At 53.2% G+C, this 20,081-nt stretch overlaps 1 protein-coding gene across 8 annotated transcripts in view; it reads left to right on the plus strand.

Annotated features, from left to right (window-relative positions):
• Nucleotides 1-17,793, plus strand: part of PML (PML nuclear body scaffold) — a 39,999-nt gene extending 22,206 nt beyond the window's left edge. The window contains exons 5-9 of one of the 8 annotated variants that reach the window (XM_019667952.1): nucleotides 5,177-5,314; nucleotides 5,695-5,953; nucleotides 6,996-7,048; nucleotides 14,092-14,242; nucleotides 15,250-17,793. In XM_019667952.1, the coding sequence (XP_019523497.1) occupies nucleotides 5,177-5,314; nucleotides 5,695-5,953; nucleotides 6,996-7,048; nucleotides 14,092-14,242; nucleotides 15,250-16,007 (1,359 nt within the window). In that variant the 3' untranslated portion in view covers nucleotides 16,008-17,793. Of the gene's footprint in view, nucleotides 1-1,349; nucleotides 1,539-5,176; nucleotides 5,315-5,694; nucleotides 5,962-6,995; nucleotides 7,049-7,678; nucleotides 8,835-14,091; nucleotides 14,243-15,249 lie in introns of those variants that run through there. The other 7 variants (XM_019667954.1, XM_019667955.1, XM_019667958.1 and 4 more) reach the window with 7 other exon arrangements.
• The last annotated feature ends 2,288 nt before the right edge of the window (nucleotides 17,794-20,081 follow it).

The raw sequence follows: 20,081 nt of genomic DNA on the forward strand, positions 1-20,081 counted from the left end.
CTGTGATGACTTGCCCTTTAGGGTGCTTGTGTGCATGGCTTCTCTCGATCAGGATCCGCTTCCTCCATTCCCAGGCATCTGGTCTGTTCCCTTCCTGCTCATCCAGGTTTCTCGGCCCGGGACTGATCAGACCTCCATGGAAAGCAGGTCCTCTGGTGGGGGGGTCAGGACGGCAAGCCTTCCTAGCGTTGCTATGGCATAGCCTATAGGAGACAGATTGCTGACGGCTGAGGCAATAGGAGAGGCTTCCTGGAGGAGGCAGAATTTAGGATCTGAGAGTTTTAGAGCCAGGAGAGAGCATGGAGTCTAACCCCCTTTCTTACAGAGGATGAAGCTGAGGCCCTGAGAGAGGGTGTGGCTTAGCCTGCGGCCACATGATGGTCAGGGGCAGGCCTAGAAGCCAACTCCTAACTGCCTTGGGTACTGCATCCCCATATACACAGTTTCAAAATTAAAAATGAAAACAAAATATTTTAATTTAATTTTTGAATAGGTAATCACATCGTCAGAAATAAAAATGTAGAAAGTGATAAATGTCTCACTCCCACCTTGTCCCCCATCTGTCAGTTCTTTTGCCCACATACCTATCCGTATTAACTTCTTACATATCCTTCCAGAATTTCTCTATGTAATTACAAGTAAACATGATTAAAGATGCTTGCTTTTCCCATTCTTTCTTTGTACAAAGGTAGCAGAGTACCATGTATACATAGTATTGTGCAGCAGGCTTTTCACCCAATGAAGTATTCCTTCCTGATGCCTTTTTGCACCTCGACTGGTCCATTGAATGGCTGGAACATGCTTTATTTAACCAGTTCTCTATCAATGCATATTTAGGTTGTTTTGCATTAGAAACAGTGCTAGAATAACTAATGATACTTTTGGGGAAAGGTATCATTGAGTAATAGTGGAAAGTGGCCTGGGTCCACAGATCATAGCTGTCTTTCAGGTGCCAGCCACTGGTTCATGAACAGCGAGCGAACCCATTATTGTCTGTGTAAGGTCCAGGCATTTTGCCGGGTCCATCTTGAGGGAACCTGTCACTATCTACTGCTAAGCAGTTTGAACTTGGAGCATCAGAAGAATGCTGTTTTTGCAGAGCCTCTTGCATTCTTTAAGTAATAGGCTGGGGGTAGGTGGGTGCAGGTGGGTGGAGCTGGGAGAAAGATGTGGGTAATACTGAGTGCAAAGGACAGGTGTGGCAGCTTGGGTGGTGGTCTGGCTGTCCCAAGAGAGTCAGGACCATCAGCTGTCCCAGGAGACCCACATCTCTGCCTCAGGAGGCAGGAGCTGGGCTTCTAGTGCCAACACTCATCCCTCTTGACACTGTTGGTTAACTTTAATTGCAGCCATGTGCCTAGGTCGAGATGATGACAGAACATGCCCACAGGCTCATTTACGACTGCTGGGGCGTGGGTGGGGGGCTCTGGCGTTTTCCCTCCTTTGTTTCTCATAGGCTGTTTTTGTAATGATGTTACAATACTTCAAAAATAAAACGAAAAAAATAAAAAAATGTAAAGCTATAAAGCAACTATAAATCAGTTATCATGAATTTTTTTTCCTCATGTGTCCCCTGCTACATTAACATTGGGGGTGGGGGGCCGGCCGAGTGGCGTGATGGTTAAGAACTGGCTTGGGACGCCAGAGGGCCCCGGTTCGGATCCCACATATGAGGGCCAGTGACACTGCCCTCTACAGCTAAGATGCTGAACAACAGCTCAACCTGGAGCTGGGCTGCCGTGAGTCGCCGGCGATGGCGTAGGCTGCAGCCTCTGTGGCAGTGGGTTGCCATGGGCTACCGTATGTACCCAGCAGCCAGCGTGAGCGGCCAGCAGCCGCGGTGAGCGGCCGTCCAGAAGCCGGTGACTGATCTGCCTCGCCCAGGAAGAGCGCAATGATGGTGCCAAATTGGGCCAGTGAAGCAACGTCCTCCACAACTAGACTGAAGAACAAAACAACAGCAACTTGTCAGTTCCCCTTCCCCCAATTCCCCACTGCTGTTCCCATCCCCCCAATTCCCCAATAAAAATCTTAAAAAAAAAACAACAAACATTGGGGGTGGGTATCAGGGAGGGTGGGGCAGAGGTAGAGAGGAATCCAGCCCTGTCTTTGGGGAGTTCGCAGCACACGGCCCATGTGGAAGCCTTTACATACCAGCTGTCTGTAGAGCCAGACATGAAAAGGCAGAGCAGGATCTTTTCAACTTTATAAAAAAATATTTTAGTGGTGATAAAATACATTAACATAAAACTTACCTGCATGTGGAATTACTGGATCATATATATTGTAGTTCTATTTTTAATTTTTTGAGGAACTGCTATGCAATTTTCCACAAAGGCTGCACCATTCTACATTCCCACCAACAGTGCACAGGGGTTCCAATTTCTCCATATTCTCACCCACACTTTTTGTTTTATCGTAGGTGGTTTAAGCTTTTCTGACTGCTGCCTATTATAAAAATTTGTTTTACATCTAGCCTACACTCTATACACACAAACACCTCTAAGTAAAACAGAAGTTTTGAAAAACAAATCGCACTTATTACATGGGATTACCCTAACACTTTGTGTTGTATGTAATATAAAAAAAATACAGGTCATGACCTACTTGATTTCATGATCTATTGACGGGTCACAGAGTGTAGTTTGAAAAACACTGGCATAGAGCACTCAGTGGAATGTATCCTTTCCTTGAGTCAGAGAACATCCATTCTCCAAGCTTCCCCCAGGAAGACTCCACTCTGATCTAGATACCTCTCCTCTCTTTCTGTAAAGATGTTGAGCAAAAGAAACCTGGGAATGAGGGAGGAAAGAAGGAAGTCCATCCATTATTGCAGACTGAGTAGGAGCCCACAGCCCACATCAGCGCGCTGATGCCAAAAAGAGCTCTGCCTGGCTCAGGGTCTGGTACCCAGCACGTGGCCCTGTGGTGCTGGGCCTGGCCAGGTCACCTCTGGTGTCCCCTCTGAGGGTGGCCTGACCATGCCCACCCCCAGAGGAGGGTGCGGGGCGCATCCCAATGAGGAAAGCCTACCTCTGGCCCCACAGTCTGCGTCAGGCCCCAGCTTTTCTGATGCAGCTCTACTCCATGAAGAGCCTGCCTGCTGTGCTGGAGTGCCTATCCTTCCCTGTGTGGACAGGCTGCAGGCTTCTGGGTGATGGTCACCCACTGAGTGCACACGAAATTAGACACCAAGGCGTCAGATTGGGGAAGGGAGGGGCAGGAACCCGAGTCTGGGCCTCCCCTTCAGAGGAACACTTCCCACATCTCTCACTCGTTTTCAGCAAATGGTCCAGTAGGCTGCTGAGTTGCACAGAGTAGGAGGGATGGTGGAGAGGGGTGTGAGGGAGACAGAAACTGGAGAAAAGTAGGCTTATGCAGGTGCAGGAAGGGAATTTCCATTGCAAAAACACTGGGTTCAAACCCTGGTCCAGGCCCTTACTAGGCATGTGACCTTAGATAATCATTTCACCACTCTGTGCCTCAGTTTCCTGCTCTGTAGGGTGGTGATAATCATAGGATGCTACCTACCTCTTCTTTTTTTTTAACTACAATTTCTTTTTATTGTGGTAAAATTCGTACAAGAAAAGTCACCATCTTAACCATTTCAAAGTGTAAAATTCAGTGACATTTAGTACACTCACAATCTTGTACAATCATCCCACCTATCTAGTTCTAGAATATTTTCATTACCCCAAAAGGAAACCCCGTAGCCATGAAGCGGTCACTTCCCATGTCCCCGTCCCTCACCCCCTGGCAACCACCAAGCTGCTTTCTGTCTCTATGCGTTTAGCTATTCTGGATATTTCACATAAATGGAGACATACAGTATGTATCCTTTTGTGGTTGGCTTCTTTTCTCTTAGCATAATGTGTTCAAGGTTCATCCCTGTGTGTATCAGAACTTCGTTCCTTTTTTAAAAAGATTTTATTGGGGAATTGGGGGAGCGGAACAGCGCTGGGGAATCGGAGAAGGGGAACAGACAAATTCTGTCCTTTTGTTCTTCAGACTAGTTGTGGAGGACATTGCTTCACTAGCCCATGTTGGTATTATCATTGTGCTCTTCCCGGGTGAGGCAGATCGATCTCCGGCCTCTGGACAGTCGCTCACGGCGGCTCTTTGCAGCTCACACGGTAGCTTATGGCAGCCCACTGCACCAGGGGCTGCAGCCTACGCCATTGCCGGTGCCTCACGGCAGCCCAGCTCCAGGTCAAGCTGTTGTTCATCTTAGCTGTAGAGGGCAGTGTCACTGTCCATCATGTGGGATCGGAACCGGGGCCCTACAGCTCAGAGCTGGCGTCCCAAGCCAGCTCTTAACCAACGAGCCACTCGGCCGGCCCAACTTCGTTCCTTTTTATGGCTGAATACTACTCCCTTGTATGGCTATTCCATTTTTGTTTATCCGTTCATCCATTTTTTGGCTAGGTGAATAGTGCTGCTGTGAACATTCAGGTGCAAGATTTTGTTTGAAAATCTGTTTTCTGTTCCTTTGGGTACATACCTAGGAGTAAAATTACTGGATCATATAAAAATTCCATGCCTACTTCCTTTTGTGCTGGGTATTTGAAGCACCAAGCACTGTGCCTGGCACAGAGCAGTAATAAAAACAATGTTTATTTATCATCATTATCATGTGCTAAGTGCCAGATGCTCTTGTGAACATTTTGCTGGAGTAACACTTCGTCTACACTGCCCTGTGAGGTCGATCCTGTGATTACTCCCATTTACAGAGGGGTGTGGAGGCCGAGGAGTTTAAAGTGATTTGTCCAAGGTGTGCAATGGCTGTTCTAACCCAGGCCAAGTCAAGGCCACAGGGAGGCTAGTTTCACCTCAGTACAAGGGTATCTTTCCTGTTACAACTTTGCCGCTGTAGAGAAGTTGGTTCCAGCAGCAGTGAACACTTTGTCCCCGGAGTTGTGTCGGCTAGATGTCCAGCAAGCCTTGAGGAGTTGTTGGGCAGTGATCCCTGGGCACCAGCACCTCAAGGTCACAAGGAGGTGAAGCCATGGAGGGTGTGGGGAGGACTCCTGGCCCCCAGTAGGCTCTGAGCTTTGAACCGGGCAGCCTGCGCCTGTGGCTGGTTGAGCCCCTGGGTGTTGGCCTGACCCCAGGCCTGGGTTCCCAGCCCTGGTCCTGCTGCCCAGCCATTTCTGACTCTCCTGTCCTGACTTTGCAGCCAGAGAGGGCACAGATGGCTCAGCCACAGACCCCGAGGCTGGCTGAGACTCAGCCTGTGGCCGTGGTACAGTCAGTGCCTGGGGCACACCCTATGCCGATGTACGCTTACTCCATCAAAGACCCCTCCCACAGAGAGGTAAGTCCTCCCAGCCCCTGCCTCCCCATCCCACTCCACCCCCACCTCTGAGGGCCCAGATCCCACCAGGCTGGGAGAGGGAGAGCTGGGAGCGAATCCAGACGTTAATCAGTGCCTGCTCTGTGCTCTTCCTTGCCCTTGGCTGCCCCGTCAGGAAGTCGTGTGCTCTGAGCAGGAGCCACTCCTAGGGCCGTTGTACATGGCAACTTGGGAGGGCTTTCTGTGTGGAGCGAGGCATGATCTGCATGGTGGACAGCAGAGGGAACTGCAGGAGCAAAGGGGGCAGCCACAGGCCCCTGCCACCCAGGTCTGGGTCTCTGCCCACTAGCCCAGGACCCCTGGAGGCTCCTGACCTGGCCCTGTAACTCCCCACTGTACAGGAGTTCTCCAACACAACCACAACACAAAAGAGGAAGTCCTGCCAGACCGAGAGCCCAAGGAAGATGATCAAGATGGAGACTGAGGAGGAGAAGGAGGCCAGGTTGGCCCAGAGCTCCCCTGAGCAGCCCAGGCCCAGCACCTCCAAGGCAGTCTCGCCACCCCACCTGGACGAGCCCACCAGCCCCAAGACCCCCACTGTAGGAAATGAGGCCGTACTGCTCAACAGCAGCCATACAGCCGGCGACTCTGGGGAGGCAGGTAGGGAGGTGAGGGTCAGCAGGGGCCGAGGCCTTCATGCTGTCCTCCAGGGGCTGGGTGGGGCCCCTCTTCTGCATCCTGAACACACCCAGGCCGCCCAAAGCCAACAGCATTCCATGTCTTCCTCTCAGGTGCCACCAAATGGGGCAAGGAGAGCCCATGGTTTGCCTAGGGGGTGAGAGTGAGTGCAATTTATTTTACCATGTGCTATGCTGGGATTCCGGTGTGGGGAGCAGGAGAGGCTGACGCCCACAGTTCCTTAGCTCCTTCCCCCAACACATTTTTACAGAACCCAGCACCGTGCCCCTGCACAGCGTGGGTCTCCCCAAGAAACACTTATCTGGTGGGTACCTAGCACGTTCCCAGAGAGGACTTCGGTAAAGTCGTATCAGTTCCCAAATTTTCTGCAAAGGCCACCCGCCTAAGGCCCTCATTATCCTAGATATCTTTCATGGACCCGGCCAGACAGGGAGTTCCTGAGCATGAGTTGAGGTCAGCCCATAGAATTCTGGGAAGTTCCAAACAGCCCAGCTTTGTTTTCATTCTAGATCCCAGACTGAGCCCTGCGCCTGCTCACACACCAAACCCTAACTGATACTTATTCCTTGCTCACAAGTGCTCTTGGTACATCAGATGGTTTTGATTATGTAGACTCTGGGTATCTTTTAACTTGAACATCTCAGCTCACAGGGCTGAGCATTGGAATAAACCAGCGTGCTTCTTTAGGAGTGCGAAAGGCTCCGAACCAAGGGGTGCTTGTCAAGCTTCCTCTGCAGGGAGCAAATTCTGCATTCAGGGCCAGCAGCCGAATGAAGTGTTCGGACAGGGCACGGCAGGCAATGATGGGAAGCCACTGTGAATAAACAGACCCACATGGGCACACGCAGTGACGGTTCCCATTCCCCCCTGCAGGTGCATGTCACCCACCCAGTCCACTGGCCTACGAGTATTCCCACAGGAGAACATGCGGGTGGGGGTGGAGGTGGGGGTGGCAGCGGGCTCCCCCAGCAGGGCCTAATGCTGCCTCCCCTGCCCCTTTCAGAGGAGCGCGTTGTGGTGATCAGCAGCTCAGAAGACTCAGATGTGGAAAATTCGGTGAGTGACCCAGAAGTTTGCCCCCAGACTTCTGCCTGCCCCCAGTCTAGCTCCCAGGAGTCAAAGCCTTAGCGGGTGACTCTCAGACTTGCCTTGGGCCTGGGGAATTGTCCAGTGAGGCAGTAAGTCCTGAGTTGTCCTGAGGACAGTCTCCAAAGGCCAGCTGTGGGGATGGAGCACCCCAGCTCTCCCTCCAGACCAGAGCAGCGGCCTCAAGTAACTATGTTCTCTTCTGAAATGCTGATAGGAGTGCTTCCTTCTGGAGCCCTGCCTCTTTTTGGGACTAGCCAGTGCCTTTGTTGGGAGCGTCCTTATGTATTTTCTGTCCTCTTAAGTCCTCAGCAAGGAGGCTGGACGTGAGTGCGGGCCATTGTGGGGGTCTGAGGGCATGGGGCAGCACTGTACAGGGCCAGACAAGCAAGTTTTCACACCATGTCAGAAAGAACTCCAAAGCCATCCTATAATGGACAGTGGCTTTGTGGGTTGTGACCCTTCTGTCCCTGAGGTTTGTTAATGAAGGTTGGGCAGTCCCCTATCCAGGGGAAAAGGGGATCTGAACAGAGTGAAAGGTTGAACTGGGTGGCCCCCAAGTCCCTTCCAGCCCTCAGTCTGAGGTTCTGTATTGGAAAGCACGTGGAGCCCATGGAGACCGCTGTGCCACACTCCATGCCAGCCCAACCCCTGCTGAACGCTCGACAAGCATCCCACCCCAGTGCCATATGCCACCCCCTGTCTTGGCCTCCCCACCGTCCTGCCGAGCAAGCTGCCGTCTCCGATGCTGAGTCTCCCAGCCAGTCTCCCGGGCACCAGGAGCATGCTGCCATCCATCGTGGGGCCAGCTACCTGTCTCGAAGAGCTCAAAGAGCCATCCGCGTTCGCTACATCTCCCGCTTCCCACTCAAAGTGCATTGTGACCCCATGTGGACCTGTCCTTCCCCTGCCATCACCCCTGCCATCACAGGGCCTCCCAACCATCCTGCCAACCCCCAGGAGTGTCCTGGCCACCTCCAAAGGGCCAGTGACCAACCCCGCCGGGCACGAAGGGCAGGGCGGTCCCGCGGCCACTCCGTCCGGGGGTCGTCCGTGATAGCCCAGTGGCTCAATAACTTCTTCACTCTTCCTCTCTCCTCTGTGGGTCCCCAGCTTGCTGCCTCTCTCAGGGGGTGCAGGGCGAGAGGCAGAGCTGTCCAGATTCTTGGGGCAGGAATCTCCCCGCAGGATTCTGACAGAACCCCCACGGAGAATCCCCAGATCCAGGTCCCACTGGAAGTCCCTCCAAATGCATTCCTACCACTCCGCCCTCCAGTGAATCCCCCCACTAGCCCAGGCCCCCCTCATACAAGTCTCTGAGAACCCCAAGTGCTCTCTCTACAGCTGTTGGCCTCCATCCTCTTATAACCTTGCTGCCAACCCCCATACCCCGCTTCTGCCTCCTCCATCCCACTGCCCAGCCCAACCCAGCCTACACACCTAAAAGCCCTGCACACAGTAGGCATTCTAACATCTTGTCCAAGGAGGGAACCAAGGAAGGAATGGCTGCATGGACTCTGAGCAGAGACTTCAGTCTTCTCCAGCCGAGAGAGCGAGAGATTCAGGCCACCAACTCCTTGCATGCCTGGGCCTCTGCCCAAGAAAAGGAAGCTTCTCTCACCCTTTGTACCCCAGCCCCCTACCCCAACTCTTTCCACTGGGCCTCTGCCAGGATCTAAGCCTGTGAGAACAGGGACTGTGTTGATCCCAGGACCTGGCAGATGTGGCTGTTCAATAAATATTTGTTGAAAGATCACCCTTGCAAACCCTTCTTCCATGACCAACCGATTCCTTGCTGGACTTAGCTCTTCCCTGCAGGTGGCTTTTTTCTCCTCCCTGCACTGGAACTTGGTTCTGTAGGGTTGCTGTGTCCCTCTTTCTCCCACATCTGAGGGTCAGAGGTAGGAGTGGGGTCAAGGACCTCTGCCAGCGGCCCTCCCACGGCTACACTCGGATGCCCCATAGAGACTTCAAACTCATCTCTTCCTCTCAGCGAATCACACCATCTGCCCAGTTACACAAGCTGAGACCCCGGGGCCACCCAGGACCACCTCCCCTTTCTATTATTCCTCACAGCCTGTCCATGTTTGAGTCTTTCCATGTTCTAAATTCTGAAATCTGGGCACTTCTTTCCATCCGTAACCTTGATAAAATGATCACAAAACAGCATGGGTGGAGGTGAAGCCTGGGGAGGCAAGAGAGAAAAGGACAGGCTGCCAGTGACCTCCCCCAGACTTCCAGGAAGCCAGGGGAGGAACGGACACCAGCCATGTTTGGGCGGTAGGGGTGTCAGTCTAATCCTCAGCTAGGAGCTAGGTGATGCCTGAGGCTAATCAGGGAAGGAGGGAGAAACATGCATGTTGCAAGTTATGAAGAATTAAACATTTAGAAGCAGCTGCTCACCTCTGAAACTAGGTCTGGAGGTGTGGCGAGCCAGAGGACCACTGCTTTTGTGCAGGCTTTCTTCAGCCAGTTTTTAAATTAACCGTTAGAGGAGTCCCATACTTCAGAAAAAACTTTGAAAGTAAACAAATTAGGTCTCCCTGGCACATTTCTCACCCACCTTCCATGCCCCTTCCAGACCCATGGTGCTCCTAGAGTATTTGCAGCACCTTGTGGGGGCAGGGTGACATTTGCGGGGTGCTCCAGGCGCCTGCATTCCCATGTCCTCCCCTCTCCATGGCCTTGATCCCACCTTACAGTGTGTGACAGTTGTAGAAGATACTGCTAAGATACTGAGTTTTCCAAGTGTACCAGGGCCTGTGCTGTGAAGGCTGCAGCTGTGTCAGTTGCTGGAACATAGACATGCCTGGGAGCTCTGTGCAGGCCTGCTAGGCTCAGAGAGACTGCATGAGCATAGGGGCCCTCTGAAAGAGCCCTCTCCCCTGCTGGGTATGGCAGTGGAGCCGCAGTCAGGTAGAGGGGTGAGACTCAGGCCTGATGATAGAGACCTGGGGAAAGGACTCTGATTAAAAACAAGGGTAGTCAGTAGTCTGCCCTAGGCCCTATGTTAGCATCCAAGACAGAGAAAGATAGGTGTTCTTGCAACAGATGACTGGCCCCAGGGCCTGGCAGCAGCAGGGCCAAGTGGAAGTAGGAGGGGCCGAGCCCAGGGGGCAGCCCCTGGCAGAAGTGGCAGAGGGGGGCAGCAGCGGAAGGGAGGCCTGTGAGGAGCAGCTGATCCAGGGGAGGGCCAGTGATGCTCGTGAGTGTGTGTATCAGATTAAAAAAAAGGTGCTCAGCTGAGGAGATGGGCTCTCCGTCCCCTGAGGGGCGGCCACAGCCTGCAGAGGGCAGTGTGGGCCACAGGCTGGCTAATGGGATGGTCCAGTTCACAGGTACATGTGAGGTATTTCCCGGGCCTTCCAGACTTTGCAAGAGCTGGGGTTTTATATCTGCAGAAACTAGCAATGCATGTGTCTTGCCAAACTGATCCCAGCTGTTGCTTAAAGCTTGGATGCTGAGAGAGTCCCTCAGGAACTAGGACTCTTGATAGGCAATGTCATATACTTAGGTAGATATCTTCAGAGGACTGGATGTTGCATAGCAAAGTGTTTGGCTCCTGTCTGACTGGCTGATGACCAAACATGGACTAAATCAGTAATTAGGACAGTTCTTGACCCTGCCTGACACTGATCACTTGAGGTTTTACCAATGACAAGAGTCCTAGGTTCCACCCCAGAGATCCGAATCAGCCTGGGCATCAAGAGTTTTTCAAGCTGCTAATTGTAGAATCAAAGGATAGAACCCTGAGAGAGTGGGGTGGGGGGAGGGTGGGGGGGTTCCATTTCACATCTTTAGCAGATGTGTATGTATCTTCCTTGAATGGAGGTGAGATGTACCTCCTGGGATATGGACCCAGGAGGGGAGAGGAGAGCTGGATCTTCCCAGATAAGCCTAGACTTTTGGAAGGTGAATACGATGTCAACCCAGCTGCTTCCTAGAAGCAGCCTAGGGATGGCCTTTTGACCTGCTGGGTTGAGTTGGTATGTGGTTGACCTGCTAAGTTGATACGTGATGAAAATGAAGGAAATATAGCTCACGAACCAGATTGCCATGTGAATCCTGAAAAAAAATCCTGGATTCCTCATGGCTCAGCCTAAGAAACACATAGAAGAAGCACAGTCCGTTAGCCAAGTATAATAAAGAAATTCGAGTGTTTGCTTGTATCTTTCAAAGACGATTAAAAGGGATCCAGCTCGTAACTCACAGCCGCACTTCTTAGATTCCTTTCCCGCTTTCCTTCAGCTCTCATCGTCTTCCTCTCCCTAGGTCCTCAGAGTGTTTCCCCACTGTCCACTTCCTGTCCTCGCACACTCTCATCTCTCCCCACGCCATCCCTGCCCCCTGTCCTTTCCCTGCCAAGCAAACCTCCGCCTATTTCAAGGAAAGGCCGTTTCCTGGCTTCTTGGGCTCTAGTCTCCACACTGTCCCAGTCTCTGCTCCCCCACTCACTCAGTTATCCTGAGTGTGGAATTAGGCCGAGACGTGGGGCTGTACGGGGTGGAACAGGAGCGTTTTCTTTAGTGAGCAGAGGTGGGAAGATGTTTCGTGCCAAAGCCTTTGTGTGCTGATTTCCCTTCTGGTAAACCTGGGTCTTTAGAAAAGTCTCTTAAATGTGTCGGTACGTCCCAGGGAGGGCGAATTGAGTTTACAGCTGGGTAGAGTCCAGGGGAAGGTGTTCCAGCGAGACCAGCCCCACAGGGAAGCCATATGATATGCAGGTCCCCAAGGGCAAGGGGAATCTGAGCGGAAGAGGAGCCGGGGCTGGAAGATCCAGCTTCCCTCCGTTGACGAGCTCAGTGGAAAGGGCGTGGGCTTTTATTAAGGGTGTCAGCAGCGTCTTCAGTAAGTTCAGGACAAAGAACAGTTCCAAGACTCAAAATGAGAAAATGACCCCCGGAGGCTCTGGTGGCCATCATAGGTGACCCTTGTATAAAGATGGGGGAGGAGCTAGCCCATCTGCGCCGCTCTCCAGGGAGTTTAACTTTTGGGAGAGAATAAATGAAGAGAAGGTTCTGATTTTAAAGCCCGAAGAGACTTGGCAGAAGGGAGAAGACAGGTGGAGCCCCTAGGACCACTGCAAGGGCTTTTGCAGTTACGTTTGGAGCAAAAAGAAGACAGAAGAATAGAAAGCCCAGAGTGCCATGTCTGTGGGTGGCAGAGAGGATTCAGCCACTGGCGAGAGGGAGCCGAGGCCCAGGGGAGGACACAGCAAGAGGCGTCCAGCTCACCAGCAGCCCAAGTGCAAGAGCACCGCTGTCTTGAGAACAGAAGAGGCTCTGGAAGCCCGGAGAGAGAAAGGCACTGGATTCTCCCACAGGAAAGAAGGCGGAGTCTCTTGTGCACCAGCTGGCCCCTGAAAGAAATGCCAAAGAAGACTCCTTACAAGGGAGGGAAGGAAGCCAGGACAGCAAGACCATGTCAGAGCAAGACAGGCAAAATCAGCCTTGGATACTCGGCTGATTCAAGGGTACTGATATGCAAAGCATTTGACAAAGTCTCTTATTAGGGCCTTCTGTCTAAAGCCCCAGAACTCACAGGCTTCTCCAAGCCAAACCAGCTCTGGATGGATTCCTAGCTAATGTCTCTTTCTATCAACGACTGGGAGGAAGTTGGGGGGCCCAGGGTAGTGCTATGAAGTGCAAATAAAGTAAAAATCAGCCACTCCTAGGAAAATCCAGCACATTGTACCTGTGGTTGTTAGTAACTTTGCTCTTGGCTGAAGTTTTGTTCCAAAAAATGTTTCACCTGGAGCGTAGAAGGGCCTAGAATATGCTAATTATCTCCCAGACCAGGGACATTAGTCAGAGGCCAGGCTTCATGGAGGCCTCAGATGGCCCCAGGTGAGGCCAGCTCCATCAACCAGCAAGAGGCAGTCCATAGGAGGAAGGACCGGGACCTGCTCTGGGCTATGTCCCAGCAGTGCTCCCAGCTAGCCCTGGGACGCTGGCCATGTCCCTTCCTCCTGGTCTCTGGTTAATGTCCACAGGCGGCATTCATAGGAGGTTCTGAGTAGGCCACCAAAGTTTGAATATCTGGGTCTGGCAGCTGTGCAAATGACAAGCAATTAACTATATTATGAGAGGCTGCTTCTCCCTCTGTAGTCCCTGCCCCTTGGAAGCCGGAGCCCTTCCCCCACCATAGGCCTTTTAAGCTGTTCTTGCCTTAGTGCTGGAGAAAACAGAGCCTCAGGCGCTCAGCGGGGAGGAGCCCAGGCCTTAGGCTTCCCTAAGCGGCAGGCTGCTGGATGGTCTCTAGGGTCTCCAGGCTCTGAGCTTTCCCCTCCTCTGTTCCCACTACCAGGCTCTGTGTCCACCTAGATGTGGCATCCTAGAGGCCGAGCAGCCCTCCTCCTCCCCTTTGTGTAGGACACTGGGACCTCGGCTCTTTGGGGACAAGAAAAGCCGGGCTCCTGGCCCCTTCCAGAGAAACATCAGGGGTTCAAGATGAGGCTCCTTCCTCGTGTCCCCAGTCCATGATGTTTCTTCTGAGTCTGCTCAGAGATGAAGCGAGGAAGACACCTCAGGCCCTACCCACCATAGCACTGGGCTCCCCGCCAACCTCTGCACCCAGCACTACTCACCCCTGCGCACATTTGCTCACATGTTCACGCTTTCACACATACTGATGTCAACACAGGTTCACAAGTTCACACCCCGTCGTGCACACCAGATGCACACACACACACACGTCACATGATCTCATCCTCACCCCTCTTCACTCACTAATGCATGTGCCTGTTGACACACGTGGCCCACACACGTGCACAGGCACATACGTGTCTTTTCATGCACACACTCTCACACACATGTGCTCATCTAGACACACTTCCCTTCCCCGATACATGCCCTCCGTCGTGTGCATGCAGATGCCTCAGCCACACCAGTTTGCTCTGTTCCCACACACACTCATATTCACGCACACACCTGCCCACGGGCACACGCTCCCATTACCAGTATGGTCCCTCTTGCCCCCTAGACCCCTGACCTGTTGGTTTCTCTGTGTTGCAGTCCTTCCGAGAGTTGGATGACAACAGCAGCGAGTCCAGTGACCTTCAGCTGGAGGGCTCCAACTCCCTCAGGGTCCTGGACGACAGCCTCGCCAACTCCCAAGCGGAAAACAGGCCCTTGGTTTTCTTTGACCTCAAGATTGACAATGAAAGTGGGTGCTCTGGTGGCTATTCCCAGCCCTTTCTAGCTTAGTCTCTAAGTCCCCAGGATAAGTGCAGGCAGAGCCATCTGCAAGGCCCAGAAGAGCCCTGAGCTGGACCGCAGCCCTAGAGGGAGCAGAGCGCTGAGTCACCCCTGAGACCCCCAGGTGTACCACTTGGTTGTTTGAATAAGGAAAGCTGCCTCCCTCATGCCTGAAAGTGTGAGGCAAGCACCTCTGTGAGTTCACTTCTGCCGAGCACTCCTCTTAGACAGAGAGCCTTGGGAAGACACCTCTAAACAGAAACCGTGCGGGAAGTCATTGCTGTGAGACCAGCAACCCAGGCCAGGCCTTGGGCTGTGACAGCAGGTTTCTGAGCACAGAGCCCATTCTACAGGGGGCTGCATAGGGAGGCCAACAGAGCCAAGGTCACAGAGAGATACGACCTCTTCTCCCAGAGCCCCTCAACTCCCACAGTGCTTGCCAGGGCCCTTCCCTGTGGCATAGACTCAGCCCTGGGCAAACCCAGCGAGCCGGAAGCAGCAGATGTTCCCACAGGACAGGGAACTCACTCGCAGACCTCACAGGAGGTTCTGGGCCACACTCTGAGTGCTGTAGATTGGGCAGGTGTGCTGTCCAACTGGTTGGGAGCCTTAGCTAAGTGACTGATGAGATCAGAGGCCAGGGGCAGGGAGTGGAGGGCTAGGTAGAAACAAGACAGACAAGAGGGACCTGGATCTAAAGGATTTGGTGAACCCTGGGGGAGGTGGCAGAGGAGTGGGGAGCTGGACTCCTTTGCAGGTGAGCAAGGGGTATTTGCGGTCCAGCCAACCTCCTTCTACCCCCATCCCCAGCAGAACTAGGGTCAGAGATGCATTTGGAGGCTAATGTTTGGTTCCTGGCAGCAGGCCCCAAGGTGGGGTCTCTGGATGGTGGGTCAGCGGCCCTAGAGGTCCCACACTCCTGCCTAGTGCCTCCTGTGTCCCTGGGACCTCACCCTGCCCTTCTCTTCTGCCCAGCCCAGAAGATTAGCCAGCTGGCTGCCGTGAACCAGGAAAGCAAGTTCCGTGTGCTCATCCAACCGGAGGCCTTCAACGTCTACTCCAAGGCTGTGTCCCTGGAGGTGGGGCTGCAGCATTTCCTTCGCTTCCTGAACTCCATGTGCCACCCCATCTTGGCTTGCTATAAGCTGTGGGGGCCCAGTCTCCCCAGCTTCTTCCGGGCTCTGGAGGACATGAACAGGCTGTGGGAGTTCAAGGAGGCCATCTCAGGCTTCCTGGCCATCCTGCCCCTCATCCAGGAGCGTGTGCCTCAGGCCAGCAGCTTCAAACTCAGAAGTCTGGCCCAGACCTACCTGGCGAGGAACATGAGCGAGCGCAGTGCCCTGGCCGCCGTGCTGACCATGCGTGACCTGTGCCGCCTCCTCGAGGTCTCCCCGGGCCAGGAGCTGGCCCAGCACGTCTATTCCTTCAGCAACCTGCAGTGCTTCACATCCCTGCAGCCCCTGGTGCAGGCGGCCGTCCTGCCCCGGGCCTCAGCCCGCCTCTTGGCCCTCCACAATGTGACCTACACGGAGCTGCTGACTGCACACCGCTGGGACCCACAGAGGGGCTTGAAGAAGTATAGCCGCTACCTGCAGTCCACCACATCACCCTCTGCCCAGTCTGCTCTCAACCTGCAGGCCCTAAGCACCTACTTCAAAGACCTGTTAGAGAGGCCGGCCTTGGCACAGGCAGAAGGCACTTCTACCCCTCTTGCTGGCCACAGCTTGGCCTAAAGGGCCTCCCAGCAGAGCTGAAAGGAGGGGATGACTAGGTTGGGATCTCTGGGGGCAGAGAGGGATGGGGTCCCTGAGCTAGGCCCCGCCTGTCACAGTGTTCCCAGTTCCTGGTCCCTAGTACTCAGCTGGCATTTGGTTCAGAATCAGTTCTCCTCTGGGACCAAATTCCTCTTCTCTAAAAACCCTACAGAGAATGTTCCAAGGCCAAGCAGCTACCCGCCCCTCCTGAGGCCACCAGATACCCCATGCAGGCCCTGGTAGCACCAGGCCCCTGGCCCTCCCCTTTCAGGAGCCAGAACCAAGAAGGTTTTGGGTGATAAAGGTATGGCCTCTGGGCTCTCTAACCTCCATCTTGCCCCAGCCACTTGACTTGCCACTTCCATGAGCATCCTTGCACCTCCTCCCTGACCCCCAGGCACTGCCTGGGGGACCTGCTGACAGCTCCCATGGACACTGCCTACAACACCAGTGGCCCAAGGGTACCCAAAGTGCCTTTTAAACCAAACTGTCCCTAATGCGCTTGAATTCTCCCAGCCTCTGCCTGCCTGAAGGCTGGCTCTCTGTTCACTTCTCTCTGGAGCATTTTCATCCCCAGAGGTCTTCATATCTGCAGAGACACAAGCTGCTGTGTCATGCCTGTCCCCACTCACAAAGTCTGACCCTCCACGCTTGCTTCCTTCCTCCTGGCCATACAAACGCCCCCCCTCCCCCTCTTCGCGGAGGCTCTCAGCATGGCCCTTCACTCTGTCTGCACTGCCCGCCTCAGCCCTCCCTAGGAATGTCCTGTAACCCAGCACTGTTCTCTGTAGTCCAGGGACCCGCACAATGGCTTCTCCTGACGGCTCTATCCCTGCCCTCTGGGATTGGCCTCTCGGGGGTGGGGCCCAGCAAGCTGTTTATTTTAGCAAGTTCTTCAGATGGGTCTGGTGCCTGCTAAGTTCCAGAACCATTGCTATGTAGATAGATCTTCAAAGGAGAAGCAATGTGAAGCATCAAAGAGAGCCCTGGCTCAGCCCCGACTGTATGCATTGGATGTGACATAGGAAAAGGGTCCCTCCAGAGCCACCATATCCCCACCTCTAAAATGGGCTGGTTGGCCCCAATGTCTCAGAGTCCAGTTCAACTCTGCCATTCTGGGGTTTTAGGGATGGAAAGCAGGCCACTGAGGCAGTGGGCAAGACGGTTTCATTCTTGAACCCTAACTCCCAGCCCTGAGCTAAGGTCCCCAACCTTGTGATCACCCCAGAGGTCAGCAGCAGAACACAGGTAGGTCAGGGCCATCTGTGACTAGCAGAACCACTGTCCCTTTCCCCCCTCCCATCCCTCTTCCTTGGCTCCCTGTTACTGGGACACATCCCAGACCCCCATCCTCTATGGCCTCAGCTTTCACAGGGATGAAGTGTGTGTGTACACACGTCAGCCCCCACGCAGTGGGTACCTTGAAGACCCACTAAGGGATTACATAGGATCTCGCTACCGTGGTGGTAGTGCTGGCTCTAACAGCGAGCTCCGATGCATTTAAAATAGGATACTGATTTAAAGCAGGTGCTGACTCTGAACTTGGTGAGCACAGACTGATGGGGAGAGGGGAGGCGAGGGGCAGGGGCCCCAGCCTTGGCAGCTGCCAGGAAGCCTCACCCTGGCCTGAGCAATACCCACGGATTTCCAGCCACACAATGCTTGCTATCTTCCGATGCAGTTGATGTTTGGCTTTATAACAAGGGCTGTTCTACCTTCTTTCCACTTTCGCAACCTTTAATAAAGACGTGACTCTAAAGCCTGGTGCCCGAGTCCCAAACTCTGTTCAGCCCACCCTAGGAGCCACTGAGCAGCCTCTTGCCTGGTGAAGGCGGTGCTCCCAGGGTTGGGGGAGCTGTTCTTTGTGGAGACTTTTCAGGACTTAGCAGAACAGAGAGCCTCTTTGCTAAGTGCATGAGGGCCTCATGGATGCAAACCACCGTCCATTCCGACTGGGAAAACCAAGATCATCTCCAAAGGGGAGAGCCACGTGGAGGGAAAGAAGCGTCAACTGCAAGAATTACTCCTAGAGGGAGTCAGGAGCCAGGGACCAGGACCTGTAGGAACTTTGCCTCTGCCCCCTGCTGGGTAATCTGGTCCCCTATCTGTGTCCCCAGAGCCACAGGGGTTAAAACCCTTAACAAGGGAGGTAGGGGAGGCCCAGTATATTAGCAGTGTGTGATTAATGTGTTGCTGTCTTGGCTGTCACAGATGAAATTCACATTGGTATCTGCAGGGATTCCTGTGACACAGGCAGTGTGGGTGTCAGCTCTTCCCTGGCCTGGGTGGGCAGCCAGGTAATGTGATTTGGTCACTGCCACCACCCTCAACCCCATCTCTCTGTCCCAGGTGCCCAAATTCCAGTATGGAGTTTTTAGTCTCTATGAGCGAGTCCAAACATGTCACCTGTACTTCATCCATCTTTGAATTCTATCTGAGGTTTATCCAACTAACCATGAGCCTGATTGGTTAGAGGTCAGGATACTGAGTTTCAGTCCTCCATAACCTGTGACTGGTCTGATGTGTCAAGCTCAGGCTCTGGCTTGGTAAAATGAGATAATAAGGGTCATTTTTACCTCATGGTATCTTGTGTGACCAAATGTTTGTGAAAATAGCTCTTTAATATATGAAGAACCACACAAATGTAAGATCTTATTTTACAGACAACCAAGATGACAGTGTTACAGCTTTATAAGTTACAGAAAAATAGATATTAGACCTTAGCAATGAAAGTACATGGGCTTGTCTTCAGGGGACTGAAGGACATGATGTGAGGCAGAACAGATAACTGCGGAGTCCTGGGGTCCGAGGGAGGGGGGAGGAGAGCAGAAATAGCTGAGCAGTAGGTGGCTCTGTGCCCCCCGCACACCCAGATGGGAGAGGTCAGCCACGCAGACCTGGAGCAGAGAACAGACTTCCTGTGACAGCTCAGCTCAGCCTTGCCCAGCCCTGCCCTGCTTCAGTACCTCCTTCTGAGGCCCAAGGGCTCATTCACACCCCAGGAAGGTCACTTAAATCCGCTTCACCCTTGTTCTCCCTGCATAACACCGGGCTGCTACCTGGTACCTGGCCCTGCTGTGCTCCTCGCGGCACCCTCCCCTCATCCAGTGCTGGCCTGCCCTACTCACATTCTCATTCCTACCTTAGATTCACTCTGACCTCTGTCCCAACCCTGACAATACTCCACATCTCAGAGTTTATCTTGTACCCTACACCTCTCGGGCAGGCCCTGCTCCTGTCTCCTCCTTTGACTTCAGGCTTGTCTCCACCCTACACCCCAGGTGTCCCAGCCCCTATGCCTAGAGAAGAGAGCCCTTTCTCATCTCTCTTCACTCACAACTAAGGGAACCCCACAGATAGTCAAGTCAGAGAAGGTAAGTAGTATGTTGCGGACTCTGCCCAGAGGGAACTGAGCTAGAGCCTCTCCCAGACTCCGCCAGCAGAGGGCGCTGCAGTCCCACCAAGCCAGGCAAGGTGGCCGCTGCTCCACGTGGGTCGATGGGGGGGAGACTGGTGGTGCGTGGGCTTTAAGCTCAGGTAGCACAGCCTTTTCCATAAGCGCCACGCATACTTCCGGTCGTATGGGAGATATTGTTACGTAGATGGTGCACGGAGAAACATTTTAAAAATGTTAATCATTTCTGGAACATGCTCAGAATGACGCTACAGTGGGATTCTTTAAAGGTCTAAGGACAAATATTAAGTAGCTACAAGCTCAGAAGGAATACTATATCAAAATTTGTGACTATGGGAGTGAGTGGTAATTTTGGGGAACACTGGGTTACCAGTGGAATTAGAGTGAGGGTTATGGATAAGGGTTAGAGCAAAGGTGAGGGCCAGGTTAGAATTGAGATAAGGATGGGGTGGGATTAGGAGTTGGGGTGAGGCCTAAGGTTAGGATTTGGAGTTACATCAAATTTAGGGTCACATTTGGTGATTAAGGTTAGGAATGGAGGTAGGAATTTAATTAGGAATGAAGTTGGAATCACTTTTGGGGCCACAAGCACTTGTGACTTTAGTAACTGAAAAGTCCATGAAACGGTGGACAGCTGC

Source organism: Hipposideros armiger, unplaced genomic scaffold (genome assembly GCF_001890085.2).
Source record: "Hipposideros armiger isolate ML-2016 unplaced genomic scaffold, ASM189008v1 scaffold_511, whole genome shotgun sequence".
Classification (NCBI taxonomy): domain Eukaryota; kingdom Metazoa; phylum Chordata; class Mammalia; order Chiroptera; family Hipposideridae; genus Hipposideros; species Hipposideros armiger.